Below are 15889 nucleotides of genomic sequence, written 5' to 3'. Positions count from 1 at the left end.
ATGCGGATCACAGGGAAATGGGAAATGCCTTGACGTGGGGTTTTTCATTCTCCGTAACCCTAAGCATTCCACAGCCTGAATGGGTACAAAGAAGGTGAATATGAAAATAAAATAAAGACTGATACCAAATTTGATGAAATAATGCCACTTGACACTGAACTCTGTTAGCTGCCTTTTAAATAAAAAGTTTTTATCTTAGTAATTAGTCACTGATTTGTGGATTGAACTCCACTGAGTCATTAAAACACAACCAAAGGTCTAAAGTCTATTACAATATGTCCTGTGCTGTTAGATATTTGTTAAGATGAGAACTTAATTTCAACTGCATTAGAAAGTCTCAGTCTTTGATTGTATTTTGAGTTTAAATCTACAATATTGTTACTTAGCCTCATCGAGACTTCTGAAAAAGAGAATTACTAATTATATTAAAATAGGGCAATATACATAGACTATTGTAACTGGGTAAATTTTTGAAGTTTCCAAATCTGTGAATTTAATAAACACTTATTACATATGACGTACATAGACAATTTATAAGACTCAACACTGATCTATAAAATAATTTATACAATATAAGAGCTATACAGTAAAAATTTTTATTTAATATGATGTGCATAATGTAGTAACATAGTACTATGTAAATACACATATAAAAAACAAAAGGATCTTTTCCCTCAGTATCTGATAGTTTAAATGAAGACGGGTACATAAATAATTAAAATTCTAGGATTAAACTGACATGGGTCATTACAGAGGTGCAGATAAAATGCTAAAGGATTTCAGAGGAAATTCTCCTCCCAGCTATGAGAAGAACAGGCACCAATCTATAGCTAAAGGCCTGGTATCCAGTGACTAGAAGTAAATGAAGTCATTTAGTAACATGTAAAGTAGCATCTTGGCAATGCAAAATCCTTCCTTAATGACTCACTTGAGATGCTGGGGAGAGAGCATGGCCAAATCCACTATACATTTCCTTCTCTTCCTCAGAGGAAGTCCAAATAACTTAGGGTAGCTTTATGCTGTGCTTTATAATTCAGTGTCTGCAGTAAGGTTAGCCATCCTTGTATACGCCAACGGGTCATTATGTAATGGCTCAGCTAAAAATGGTCCTGTCGTGAGGTTAAAAGTAAGGCAACTACACAAAAACTGGAACTTGATTTCTTTAAAAAGATGCCAACCTATCTTTTTTTTTTGAACTTGTGTCTTCAAGATGTCAATTGAAGGATGTGTGTAGTTGCTTGTATTCCTAAGTTTTATAGAATAGTTGTGTGTGTGTGTGTGTGTGTGTGTGTGTATTCTATCAGGTTAAATTCATCAAAGGCCAATGCTGTCTTTCTCCAAATGGCTTTCTCAAATGTTCTTAAACTCTTTAGCACCATTCAAAAGAGTATTAGGCCTGACTGGAATAGCTCAGTGGTTGAGCATTAAACTATGAACCAGGAGGTCACAAGTTCAATTCCCGGTCAGGGCACTTGCCTGGGGTTGTGGGCTTGATCCCCAGTGTGGGGTGTGCGAGAGGCAGCCGATCCATAATTCTTTCTTATCATTGATGTTCCCATCTCTTTCTCCCTCTCCCTTCCTCTCTGCAATATATATATATATATATATATATATATATATATTTTTTTTTTTTTTTAAAGCATCAGACTTACACACCCCGTGTAAAAAACAAGCTCCTTCGCATGAGCCTGCACCCATCATTCTAGGTCCCTTGAAACACGTCTGACCATCGTTTTGAAGAAGTGGGAGCTCACCTTTTCAAGAACGGGTGCTGCCTTCCATGTGCCCTCCCGGCTCGAGTGCCCACCCCGCCCGCCGCACCAGACACACCTCCTGCCTGTGCAACCCCGGTTTGTGCTTGAGAACCTGGTCCTTGTCCGACATCGTCTGTGAGGCTCCCCTGACCTTAGGAAAAAACTTTCTTTTTAAATCTGTGACAGGGGCAGCACTCATAGAAATGGAACAGGAAATAAGAGAGTTGGGAAATGTGATTAATGTTCTTGGTTTTACTAATTGTATGAACTTAAATATACACACTGCCTTGTAGTTCATAATAATTACTCAGCGTAACATCCGGTTCTATTTCGAGCTTCAAAAGAGCTACAGGGCTTTGAATTGGTGACATGAAAATAAATATTTGAAAGTTTTCAAGTGTTTCTTACAAAGGCTCTGTTTCCTAATGACACATTTGCTTGGCGTCACTGTGTTTTGGATGTTATGCCGTCCTCAAGGGCTTATCGGGACAAAGGCCGTCCCCACCACTCAGCGAGCCCCAATGCTTGTGTACGTGCCCCCTCTGCACTCCTCTGGGCAACAAGCTGCAGGGGTGGGCCTCACAGCTGGGGGGTTTCCCTCTCTCCTTCCCTCCCTCTCTCCCTCCCTCCCAGAGCTCGGGCCTGAGCCGCCTGCTGCCCGTATCTGAGAGCTGGTATTACACCCCATACATTTCGCCTAGATTCCTAGTTGTGTAAGTGGAAGAGTCGAGTCAGTCTTTCAGATCCCATGTGGCCCAACGTGGACATGCTTATCACAGTGTTTTACACACAATAATACCAAGAAGCATTTACTTAAGTAACGGAGGCAGAAACCTGACGCCCGCCCTGAATGTCTGAGTTATTGATTTGGGGCTGTCTTACCCTCCACGAACCAAAATAATTCTTTGGCTGAAATTTCCTGTGGGTGAGACAGATGCAAGAACATCCGGAAGGAAATAAAGATATGGAAGCAAAACTAGAGAGACACATATGAGGAAGTGAGTCAAAAATAAATGTTCAGGTGGATATTGAAGTTTGCCTAGGAGTCCTCATTCTTACATCAGTGTTTTAGGGGAAAAAGAAAAAGAAAGGAGCCTGATCTACTGAAGGGAGGAAAGACTCCTCGGAGCGAGTTTCATTTTCCCACGGGCTGTCATGAGAAATTAAACGTGTGGCCATATGGTTTTTGAGGTTCTGAGGTTTTCAATCGTTCCGATACCACACTTTGGAGTCCTGCCAAGATGAACAATAAGCAAAGCAAATCCAGAGAAGGTGCTGACCGTGCTCTTTCTATTCTAGTTTATAATTCATGAGTATTTTTCTTTCTGGTTTAAATTCTCTCGATTGCAACCTCATAACCAGTTCAATCCCAACCACAACTCTACTTCTCTCTTTCAAAGCCTCAAACGTCACCGTAGAGGGAAAAGGCCTGTGCATAAGAACGTTTAGGCACAGGAATGGAAGACCACAAACTGCTACATTCAGTAGGCAGAGTGGGATGTGTCAGTGTGCTGACATCCTGTCCCGTCTCAAAGCAGACCCGAGAGAGGAGAGGTGCCACATATTCACAGGGGTCAGGAAACCAGCAAACAAAACTTGTTTACAAAGGTTCATAAGACAGAATTAAGGACTTTTTGTACATGGATTTGCTAATATCTGTTTTGGTGTATAATAGAGGTAAATTGAAACTAGCCTAAATATTCGATAACAAAGTCCCGGTTAGGTGTATACTTACAGTAAGTACTACCTGACACCAAACACATGAAGAATGTTTTTAGTCCTTTCCTTTTCTCCACACACAAGATGTGTTGGCTGAGGTAGGCCTGACCTACAGCATGACACTGGTTCAGGTGTTTTTAAGGAGGAGGCGCTATCAGGTCACAAACGGCAGCTCCGCACTTCCGCTCTGGGGCAGGAGCCTAGTCCCCAAACCACTGGTTGCCTAGATCCGTGGTCGGCAAACTGCGGCTCGCGAGCCACATGCGGCTCTTTGGCCCTTTGAGCGTGGCTCTTCCTAAGCCTTAGGAGTACCCTAATTAAGTTAATAACAATGAACCTATATAATTTAAGTTTAATAAATTTGGCTCTCAAAAGAAATTTCAATCGTTGTCCTGTTGATATTTGGCTCTGTTAACTAATGAGTTTGCCGACCACTGGCCTAGGTGATGCTGGATGGGTGGTACTTAACCTCTTACCTCAGGTTCCTTTTCCATGAAATGAGGAAAATCATATGATTTATGTCATGGGCTGCTGTGCGCAATGAATGCAGTATCGCATAGACAGCGGTCACAGTATGCCTGACACAAAACTCAGTCAATAATCTGAGCTCTTGTTATTATTTATATAAAATTAGGATACCCGAATCCATGTGCGCAAAGTACTTAGGAATAGGACTTAATGAATTGCACTAATATGTTGAAATTAGTCATCTTAGAATGGTAAGGTTGTTGCTGTTTTTTTTGTTTTGATATGACTTTTGCTACATTTTCTGCATTTTTATACACTTACGGCTTTTTTATGAAGAAAAAAGTCACTTAATTTTTTATTGTTATTTAAGTTTAAATAAAAAAGAAATCTCTCTGAAAATTTTTGTTGACATCTCTCCTTCTAAATCGGCAGCTCTGTGTCGCCGGGAAAAATGTCAACTGTGTTTCTCAGTTACACATTGGAACTCTAGGCTATAGCTATCCTAATTTGTTAGAGATGAATATATTTTCAAAAGAAATGACGGGGACACAATTTCATATTCTCCTCGCTTCTCAATTAGAGCTCAACAGGTATACCTCTTTTTCTCTCTCTGACGAAAAATGTACACTATATGGCCAGCCATGTAACATTCTACTGGCCATTTTTCAAAGACTTCATTTCAAAACTACATTTCAAAACTAATCAGCACAAATGGAGGAGGAATTCAAATATAAAATGACTTGCTCCATTGAATATGTCTACATTACAATGTGCCCTTTGCTATTCTATTTGTCAACGAATGTCTTCTTTCTTGGTCTTTGTCATTTTATAGTTATTTCTAGTGCCATTTAGAGAGTCTTCACCTTAACTTGTATGTAGGGTTTCCAGCTTAATTGGCCCACAGCGAGGCTGCTCCCTGCAATTACCCCAGCCAGTGTCAATAAGTAATCATTGTCATTTCAGCATCAATGGCAACTTTAATAGGCATGAGCAAAAAGGTTCATAATAGCACTTCATTTCAGAGTGCTGAGTTGTAAAAAAGTGGTTTCACAGAGAGAAAGCAATAGCCTATATTACGTGCAGTAGGCTATCTTCCTCTTATTTTAATCCTTGCTTATTTGATGTGGTATTAATAAGGTTCGACTGGTGTAATGATTCAGTTCGTCCCTGAAACACACACACACACACACACACACACACATCACAACGAAGCATAGTGCTGCTAAGAACTCAAATGAGTGGGAGCGATAAGATCCCAGAAGTAATACTGATGCTGGGAAAGCTCAATATCATGAGATGTATTCGCTTCCATCGGCCTGCAGTCGCTCTAACTCAACCACAGCTCCCGGTGCACTCCATGCCACTCCCCTCCCCTGAGAGGACAGCTTTCAAAATCAAGGACTGCCGATTTTGATAAATCAAAAACAGTCTACTGTGTCTTGCCCTGCTTCCCCATGTGCACCTGTGTTTAGATAAATGAGGTCAAGTTGATTTTTACCCCTAAGGATGGTCATTGACCCCTCTCTTGTGTGTGACTGCCCCCGTTACTGAAGTAAATTCTTGGCATTCTCACTTAGAAAGGACACAGACAGAAGCAAACTGTGGGACAAAACCAAGCCAAACATCCAGGCAAATCTGGGGCCACTGATTGGAATTAGTGGGTATTTGCTGTCCCTTGTTTATCTGCACTTCTATTATTTTGCACATATCCAATATGCTATGAAAATAACATCATTTTGAAAAATAAGAAGGAACTAGGAGAGCAGGGTGTTCCGTGTGCAGCAGCCCCTGGAGGGAGAAAGTGGTTGGCTGTGATCTCGGGGGTGGGGATGGGGGTGTGTGAGGGGCTAAATGGAGGCGGCTCCAATTGATCTCCCCACTTCTTAGGAAGAGAAGTCCCATCGACTCGCCTTTCTCTTGAGATGCTTCTTGGATGTTGAAGACAACACTCTGTTGTTTATTGTTTTCCTGTGGGGACCATCGGCTGCTTTGCTCTGCGGATCGGGGTGTGTGTGAGGAACAGGAAGCAGACCTTCCTCTGCCAAACCTGTAATTGCCCCCCTGGAGTCACCGTCTGCTAGAGCGCCCCTGGGCAGAGCTCCCTCCGTCCATGCCGGAACGGCCCTGGCTCCCCCTCTCGAAGGCTGTGGTCTGCTCTCCTGTTTTCCGTCATTCACACTCTCTCTCCTAACTCTTACCTTGCACAATTTTGCTGAAACCTCATTTCCTTGATATCTCTGCTCCCCTGACTTTATACAGCATCCTTAACAATTCATAGTCTACAGAGTTAAGAGGATCACTAGAGGGAGAAGCAATAAACAGACGCCCAGTCTGCTATCTTGACCGTCTATCATTATTTCCCACTGTCAACATACACATGCAGAAGAAAAAAATACCAAATCCAACTAGACACGATGTGTTGGAGAATGAGCTGTTTGAGCTACTATACTTTTCTCTTGACTCACTAGTGGTTCAGAATGCTTACAGTTTCTGCCTAGGCCTTTTAGAATGCCAGCTCGCGGGCTGTTTGCTCAGAACCGCGCTGCTCTTCTGAAAAAAAAACATGAGCCACACAGAGAGATGACATGGCGGTCAACCATGTCACCTGAGCAACTAGTGACAGCCAAGAACAACTGCAGCCATGTGGGTAAGCCACTTGGACATCAAGCCAGGTCTAGGGTGAGATGACTCCAGTCTCCTGCATCAGAAACTCTCACTGAGAATTATCACAGATCCATGAGAGTTCATGATATATTTTTGTTTTAAACCACCACCCGTTGGAAGGGTTAGTTATGCAGCAACTGATAACCTAAACATCTTCAAGAGTTTTACAATCAGGTGAAGAACAAACACACACAGGTAGATTCTAATAATCCAATATAGTACATATGTAAATGATAAAAGTGTGCACAAGATGTTAGGGGGGAAAAAACTGAGAAGGGAAACCTTGAGAGAGGGTACTGGGGGCCCAGGAAAGACTTTATAGATAAGATGGCATTTACAAGGAATCTGAAAGGCAGAATAAAAATTGTTCAGGCAAAAGAAAAGCGAGTCATGACCAAGGCGAACAGTATTAAGGGAACTATAAGCATTAAAATTTTACTGGATTCTAATTATTGGGAGACAATGGTCAGAAATGCGATGGAAGGTCGAGGCAAGGGGCCAACTCATTCAGGGCCCTGGATAAGCCATATTGAGAATTCCACACTGGGTCACCTAAAAGACAGGAAGCCACTGAAGGCTTTCAACCTAAGGAGCAACATGACCAAATTAGTCTTTCAATTGAAGGCTGAAAGCAGAAGCAAAACTGGTTGTCCGGCCAGGGGGCGAAAACCACTGTAATAATTCAGATCATGTAAAGCGGGGTCTGATCTGGGTCTGCCTCGAGAAGTGGATGAATTTGGAGATATTATAGAAAAAAAGTCAACAGGACTATTGATAGATTTCAAGCAGGGATGAAGATGGGGGGGGATCAAATGTGACTTTCACGCTTCTTGCTTTCAATGGAGAGAAAAATTGTGCTACAAACTAATGGGATTGAGGAAAAAAATATTGATTTGAAATATTGAGTCTGAGGTGCCTGCAAGAAATTGAGTGACATCTAGCAAACCTTGGGCATATAAATATCCTGCAAGAAGGAATTAGGGTTGGAAATTCACTCATTCATTCATTCATTAAATCATTATTGATTAAGTCACTGCCAGGTGCCAGGCACTACTCTGGGTGATTAGATTACAGCAGAACAGCAAATGGACAAAGGGCCTTCCTCCTAGAAATATATTCTAATACAGGAGGCAGACAGAAAATAACCAACCTTCTTGAAATAATAAATAGATAGAAGATGATAGGGGGTGTTATTTTAGACAGGGTAGTTCTGAGAGGTAGGGGAGCTCAATGGGCATGGCTTAAAAGCCAGCAAGAGAGAAAAGTCGCCTCCAGTGAAAACTGAAGAAGAACAAATAAAAGAAAGTGTGGCAGGTCAAGGACATGAGAAAATAAATCAAAAACTATCCTGACTTATATAACAAAAGATGAAAATGTATTCAAGAGTTTATATAACCTGCTGGATAATCTTTTTTTTTCTAAAATAACTAAGTCCATCAGTGTTAAATGATTGATGGAAATCAAAATAAGCAACAGCATTTTTTAACAAAATGGAACATCCCTCGGATACTGGTGCAGTATGAAATATGTAAAGAAGAATGCCATACAGTCTTTTATCAAAAGAAGATGAGCACACACTCAACACAGTCAGCTAAAATAGAATTCATTATACATTTAAGTACTTACGTTTGTAATACCTGGCATAAATGTTTTAAAAAGTTACATCCTTTGTTGTAGGTGTGTTTGTATATGTACACCATTTCATATCAGCTTATTTTTCTGCATGCCTCTGTAGGTAGTGCTGGCTAAAATTTGTGCAGGACTTTATAAATTTCAAAGCAATTTTGTACCCATTATAGGCCTAGAAGGCTAACTTTAATTAGATACATAAATTTCAAATACTTTCTCATACATGTATTGGAAAACGCAATACAGTAGGTCCTCGGGTTACATCAGAGATCTGTTCCTACGGCGTGACAACGCAACTGTTGCCTAAGTTGGAACCCACCTACATAAGCAACTACATCACTCACATGGAGCACATACACAGCAGTAATGAAGTGAAACAGTAAAAAAAAATTAAAAGAAAGATAATGATTCCTGACCTTTACTTGTGGTAAATAAATAAAAAACATAAAGCACATATGTACACACGTCGAAATGACGGAACTTTTTTAAAATAAATGGGAGATGGCGACGTAACCACGAAATGACATATGCTGAGTCCAACGTAACCTGAGGACTGCCAGTATTTCTAAATTTTTGCTATGCATCACTTTTTTTTTTTCATTTTGTTCTAAGTTGCAATCACCAATCTAAGTAGTGAACACAAAAGGAGGCACACCATTTCCTTTCTATGATAGAACTCTTTGGAATGGCTAATACAGGCCACAAGTTGCAAAGAGCTTGATGGACTTTCTTCCCAGGGGAAAGGTTGTGTAAATGGCAATGTACAGATAAGGTATGCTGTGGTCCATAATCTCATCAAGTTGATTGTATGCAAATATAAGACAGTTTTACTGTAAGACAAATGGCTACCTGCACACACTGTCAGAATTATGTTTCAGAAAAACTGTGCAATCTTATTTTATTTTCTAAGAGCAACAGAGGAAGTATTAGGGTATTGGTGAATTTGTGCTGTTATTGCTTTTGCTTTTCAGTGGCCTGTATATATGAGTTTCTTTGGTTTATTACTAAACTTGATTATTCTCTACAAATGACTAAGCTTTTCTTAGGGCAAGTAGGTTGTAAGTATTCGAAGATCATCTGTTTCCATTTGTAGCATAATTACCATACATTGCTTACTTCAGTATTTAAGTATGATCATCCATCACGTTTCTCTGGCCACGTTTCATAGAATTTGTCCTCTTATTAATTCACACATATAATAGCAGGCTAAAATAGATGCAATCTGATGCAAATACTTGGCAATTGTAACTTTCAGAAGTCTTGAATCCTAATTGAGATTTCTTGCATTAAAACTATGAAGTTTTCAGTGAGAGATGGGTAGAGATTTTATACACAGAATGTGTCTGATATCTCAAGCAATGTATCATCTTTTTAATATGGAAGCAATGTTTATAGCTCCAAATCACACATTTGAATCCTTGGAAAATATCATTTCCAGAAAAATCAACAGAAGACATAACTCAGAAAGTACTAAAAGCCATCACTGTACGAGAGGGAGGTGTCAGGGTGGCTGCCAACTCCTGCCCACCTTGTCATCTTGCAGAACACTTGCATTTTCCAGCTTCAAAGAAATAAAGTTGCTTGAGAATAGTTAAATGGTGCAGGGCCTAGGTTCGCCGTTCACTCTTCCTCTGCTCTTAGGAGGCAGCTATTCTGCCTCCTTTCCTGAACTCTAGAAAACAGAAGCATTTGGGAGCTTAGGATAATCATTTTTCCCATTCCACTGTCCATCCATCACTGCATTCCCCCTCGGGCGTAAACAGGAGTCAAATCGACAGGGAAATTATATTTCTGGGTATCGCGGTGTGTGAGGGGAGAGATCTCAGCTGTGGGGAGTCGCTAATGCAATATCCCATTTATAAGGAAAAAAGGCAAGCCTCTTCATTTACGTATGCATACCGCATTTTCAGATGCTCCCACGCCCTAGGTGGATAAGTGCACATTTATACTAACCGAATAGTTATTCCAGTGGGCTATGCATACATGACAGTGCATCTATGCCAACAGAAGAGCTCTGGACCGGGTGCCTCGGACAGAAAACACACATGGAGAGTCTGCACTGCAAACTTTGTTGAAAGCGATCATCAATAGGGTATCAAGTCCTCTGTCAATGACGGCAGAAGGTTCCAGGCGCTGTTGGTTTCATAAGCCTGTGTCCTGCTGAAGCTTACTTCCCTGCGGCTCCAGGTACCAGCACAGGCTACTCCGGAGCTGAGAGTCTATCCTCGTTTGGTTAACAAATTCCCAGCAAAATACCCCCCCCCCCCCGCCCCCCGCCTGCCCCGCCCCGAGCCCCCAGGAGCTGTAGTGATGTCATATCCGTCGTCCAGGTCTCCACACCTCTCTGGGCGCCTACTCCCTGGGTCTCTTTCTTGGGTCCAAACTTTTGAGGTGGACGGGCAAGGAGAGGAGGGCAGAGGGGCGGCGCGCAGCTGGGAGGCGCTTCAGCACCGCGGTCAGCGCCCGCTGCAGACGCCCCGCCAGGAGCTGCGGGCTGCGCGCCGGGAGCGTGAGCAGCGTGGACGCCCCGCTCCGAGATGCCTGCGGAATGATCGCCCCCCAGGGCGGCTGCTGGGGCTGCCGCTGTCTCGGTCTCCGCTCGGCTCTGACCCGCGGGCGGAAAGTGCAACGGGAGGGGAAGGTCTCGGTCTCCGCAGTGACACTGGAGCGGCGACACAAGAGAGAGTGAAGAGGCGGCACCCAACCCCGGGCAGGATGCAGGCGACGGCGCACCTGCTCAATCTGCTGCTGCTGTCGCTGCTGGCTGGATTCGGTCCTTCCCAGGTATGCGCGATTTGTTAACTCTTGGCTTGAAATCAAGGTGCAATAGGAAACCAACCGACCAAAAATGCAAATACATACCCCCCCCCCCCCCCCCCAAAAAAAAGGCATGCAAGACGGCTGTCCGGGCTACCTTGTGATGCCCAGCCTTTGCCCATGGCTTGGGTGGTAGATAACAAGGTGAACTGCCTGCCGAGGAGGAATAGCGCCTCGAGGTAGAGTCCGGGAAGGGGGGAGGGACCAGGCGCGAAGGGAATGAGGATGGGCAGCGGGCAATGCGGCTCTCGGGGAACGGGCTCATTCTGGGTCCGGGCGCTAAGGTGCTGTTGGGAAGTCGCGGGGGTAATGCCAGGGAGTCAGCGGCGGAAACCATGCAATTTGTAAACACGGATGAGGAGCCGGTGAGCGGAGCCGTTTCTTTGTTGAAAGCAGAGGAGGGCTGTGTGTTTCCCCAGCGGATCCCAGCGAGGAACACTCCCCTAGCAGACGTGCTGCGGTTTGTGGCCGAAAACACTGGCGATGCTGCCTGCAACACGCAGGGCACAGCGGCCGAGCCGGACTCGGGCCCCCTCGGCCGGGAGGCAGGCGTGGGTGAACGGGGCTGGGGTTCCTCTGCTGCTTTCTGTTCATGGAGGGACGAGGGGGCCGAGCAAGTTCTGATCACGGGTGATCAGAGGCAGGAGGGAGAGTCCTGGGAAGGCTGCGGGGTCGCCTGGCTGTCGAACTCTGAAAATCAGCCAGCTCCGGCCACCGGGGTGAACGCTGAGCCCTTGTTATAAAAAGGCAGGAAAATCCGGAGAAAGGCTTGCAGCAGCGAATGAGGAAAGTCTTGATGATAAAGTGAGAGAATTTGAGATCGTCAGCATTGTACGATCATCTTAATTATACTAGATAAGAAATAAGGCGTCTGATTTTTAAAAAAAAAAAAAAAGGAGCAAGAGTTACAATTTTTAAAATGATGTCACTTGTTTAACTGGCCAAGAGCAATTTGACACAACCGGACAGATGATGCCATGTTACAGCCATTTAAAGCTGTATTGGGGGATATTGGGGAGTTATTTATTTAAAGCTTTCCATCATCTCGGTGGTGGAGAGAGATTAATTTTCTTTTCATAATTGAATAAGAACTAATTAAGGTGTAACCAAGCATGATCTAATACTGTGGCTGACCATATTTCTAGGCCCAAGGTAGCACATCGTGAAAAGTTAGAGTCACGTCTTATAGACTCGTAATTATTTGTGTGTTCTTTTCGTGTTTAGAGAGACCTGATGGGAATCAAATCATTTTATCTTAAAGCTCTGGTTGTGGTCATATTGTCCCTGAAATCTTCAGTGTGTGTGAATTCCACCTCAGTGATCTTCATGGACAGCGTTAAAGCATGCTACATCTAACTAAAAAGTGTGGGCTTTATTTTTACATTTTCTAAATCTTATTTTTCTCTTTGCCTCTGGACCTACAGTGACACCACTATATTATGTTGGTTAAAACTTTTAAATGCATTCCATTATGTACCTCACTCGAAATATTCTTAGCAAAATGCCTTTTAAAACTGAACCTAATCACCGAATTACTGCAGGGGAAAAAAAATCACTTGACTTAAAGCGAGTTCTGGCATTCTTTAAAAATGAACTCATGTGAGATTTCTCTGGTATCTTTAATGCATAAGTATCTTCACTTCTTTGTCCTCTGTTCTTTCTCACATTAATAGATAAGCAAGGAAAAGCTTCTGTTAAATATTGAGATGATTCCTCCAAATAATTGATCCACTTTTAGTCAATATGAGCTTTTCTAGTATTAATAAGCTTATTGCTGGGTGTCTGACAATATGAAACTTCTTGTAGATTTAACTGTGGCGGTTTGGTACAAAGGAGTGAGAAATTCAGGGAGGAAAGGCTCACACATTAACTTTTCAAACTGTCCTTTTCAGCTTCTAGATACTGCCCCTCAGTGTGCAAAGAGGAGAAGGCGGCCACTTGTTCTCTGCCACATAGAACATTAGAGAGAATATCCACATGTTCATAAACGGTTCTGGACAGGGGGAGAAAAACACTGCTTAAAAAGCGAATAAAAGCTACATTTGTATGTTTTATCCAACTATTGTTGATCACCAAACCATCACCCCACCCCATCTCCCATCACAAGTGGCACCATTCAATTCTCAAAGTAATCGTCAATCAGGTTATAACCTAGGAATTTTCTCAAATTTTATTGATTATTATACTAACTACTTAAGGGTTTACTTAATAAAATTAATATTGATAATGCAAATTATGCTTAGTAAAACTGCAATTAAAAATCCAATAACACCACGCAAGATCACAGTTTTGGGACAAATAAGTAATAATTATGTGATGACACGTGGATGCACATAATTTTAAACAGCTGGTTTGTTAACACTAATGTTAGGACTGACATATTTCATAATAACATTTTTAAATAAATTTATTCAAGTATTGTGATTACCTTTATGTTTACAGTAAGCATATGTATGTCCACACATGGATACACTGACAAACCAGAAGAGCTCTTAAAATGGAGATTTTTTTATGTGTAGGATTAGACCACATATGCTAAATGTTGGAAATCTAAATCTTAGAGGGTGCACATTGTATATGAATTTACCCGGAAACAAAAAGGCTTTCTAACAACATTACCAGTTCCATTTCATAAACACTATGTAATATTAATGTTTATCATCATTTTACCTGAGATTGAAACTTATAGATCTTATATGACATCTTATAAAGTGCTTAAGTATCGCCATCTTATGGTAAGATAAGTCACTTGAAACTCAATTTTATCTTTAAATTGTTAAAAAAAAAAATGCCCAAACCTCTAGATTGATAGGATGAACTCACTTTCAGCATGTACTGCTTACTTTCTTTCCTCTCATTTAATACATCAGAAAATTGGCAAGATCACTATTTTCTTTCGACAAAGGCAGGCAATTCACCGCTAATTATTTGTATTTTTATGCAGACAGACGATCAATTTTCCTCTCAGGAAAATGATGAGAATTATGTTTTCTTAATTAAAATCTTATTAACGAGTTTCCAGTTCCATTTAGAACTCATGGGTCTATCACTTTGCCTATTGAGGAGATATTAATTAATTCCATTTGTGATGGAGCGTCTGAAGTATAGGCTATGCGCCAAACCACCCTGCTCTCGATAAGTTCTTTTAGAAAGTGAAAGCTTGCTGGAATTCAGTTGTTGCTTTTAGAGAGAGGACGGTTTCTGTGCAGGAAATTGCCGAGGGCAGCTGCTAGATGGCATCTCTGTGCTTTTCAAGGGAAGGAAATGAGTCCAGTAATGACCTTGATAGTAAGAAAGTGAGCCTTGCTCCTTATAAGAGTTTTGGCAGACCATTGTTTGAATGTGATGATAAAATAGTAGCTGCCGTTCATCACAGCCACGCGTTTCTCTGCTCTGCGAGGCTGAACTCAGAAGAAAGGAGGATGCAAACAGGGCCACACAGGTTTCCAAGAGAAAATTTACACCCGAGGCCGACACTTGAGTACCAGTGGCCACCGTCACACGTGGCAGGGCCCGTGAGCTTTAGGAGGTCAGACTTGTGTGAAAACTACCTTACCGAGTGCCCCAGCATGCTCAGACGGAGGGGAGGGCGCATTCATTATCTTCTCGCCTGGAAATAGATGGAAGAACTTCCCACCGCGGTCCTCCCTCCCACTACAGACCTGAACCGTCACCATGACTCGGCAATAATCTTCAGGCACAAACTGCTCTTTCTGAACAAAAGGACCCAGCCACTTAGGACTCACCTTACACGAGACAGTTGCTTTGAAGCCGTATAAACATGACGGGAGCTGAGAGCGCTGCAATCATTATACCGCTAAGGGCTTCGTAATGTAATGCACCGTGTCTCAGTGCCTTCGTGTTAAGAGAATTTGCAAAAGACAATCATCAGACTTACAATGGCTAGAGGTGACTTTGTACACACACCTGGTTAAAGTTCTGACCATTTTGTAATGAAATTGATAAAAAGCAAGAGCAGCGAGAGAAATGAACCGAGGTGGGTACCAGTCTCCTTTAAAATGTGCCTTAAATGGTCTCTCTTCTCCTGAGCCCACTGTGTGCGAGGGAGATCCTCTCTACCTCAGAATCGACTCAAATCGGAACAGCAAGGATGGATGGAGGGCACGTGGTGAGGCCTGCAGGGCTCCCCAGCGAACCCTGATGGGGCAGGAAGCCAGAGCTCAGTGCAGCCCACCCATGTTTTGAAAGAACAAATGAGTTTTTCTACTCTTATTTTCTCCCATCCTCCTGGATCCTATTACATTTGTACTTTGTAGAAAGTAATTATTCTTTTTTCCCCTCTTTCTCTTGGCAACTTGAAAAGGTTAAACTTGTACTGCTTTCCTTTATTGTAAAATTACTATTTCCTGTATTTTGCAACTATTCTCTTTTTAAAAAAAATGTTATTGGGACCATTTATTGATGCTCCACTGAGAGGGAAAGCAGGGTGCAGTCGGTCCCTCGTGTCTCTTCCCTCCTTTGCCGCCAAGACGACACATCCGTGAGCGACTCTGGGAAAGGTGTGATCTCAGTGCCCGCGCCTGGAAGATGAGGGGTCTACCTGTTCTTAAAATTTCTTTGTTAAACTTTAGAATGACTGACTCTGCACCTCCCCTCCCCCACAACTCATATGTCCACCTACTGTCCAAGGTGATGGTATTAAGATATGAGGCCTTTGGGTGATTAGGTCCTGAGGATGGGTCCCTCATGAATGGAATTAGTGCCCTTAGAGAAGAGGCCCCGGAGATCTAGTTCACCCTTTCCACCCCAGTAAATTCAATACAAAAATAAGATAAAAAACAATAAACTGATTCTTCTCTGAGTTCAACCCATGTAGA

The 15889-nt window shown here is 42.4% G+C and overlaps 1 protein-coding gene across 1 annotated transcript in view; it reads left to right on the top strand.

Annotated features, from left to right (window-relative positions):
• Positions 1-10611: 10611 nt before the first annotated feature.
• OLFM3 (olfactomedin 3) overlaps positions 10612-15889 on the top strand; it is an 88980-nt gene continuing 83702 nt past the window's right edge. Inside the window, exon 1 of the mRNA XM_070396695.1 lies at positions 10612-11018. Coding sequence (XP_070252796.1) covers positions 10950-11018 — 69 coding nt within the window. The 5' untranslated portion in view covers positions 10612-10949. The remainder of the gene's footprint in view (positions 11019-15889) is intronic.

Source organism: Myotis yumanensis, unplaced genomic scaffold (genome assembly GCF_028538775.1).
Source record: "Myotis yumanensis isolate MYYU_CA2020_CCGP unplaced genomic scaffold, mMyoYum1.0.hap1 SCAF_17, whole genome shotgun sequence".
Taxonomy (NCBI): Eukaryota; Metazoa; Chordata; class Mammalia; order Chiroptera; family Vespertilionidae; genus Myotis; species Myotis yumanensis.
This window is presented reverse-complemented; position numbering and strand designations above follow the sequence as displayed.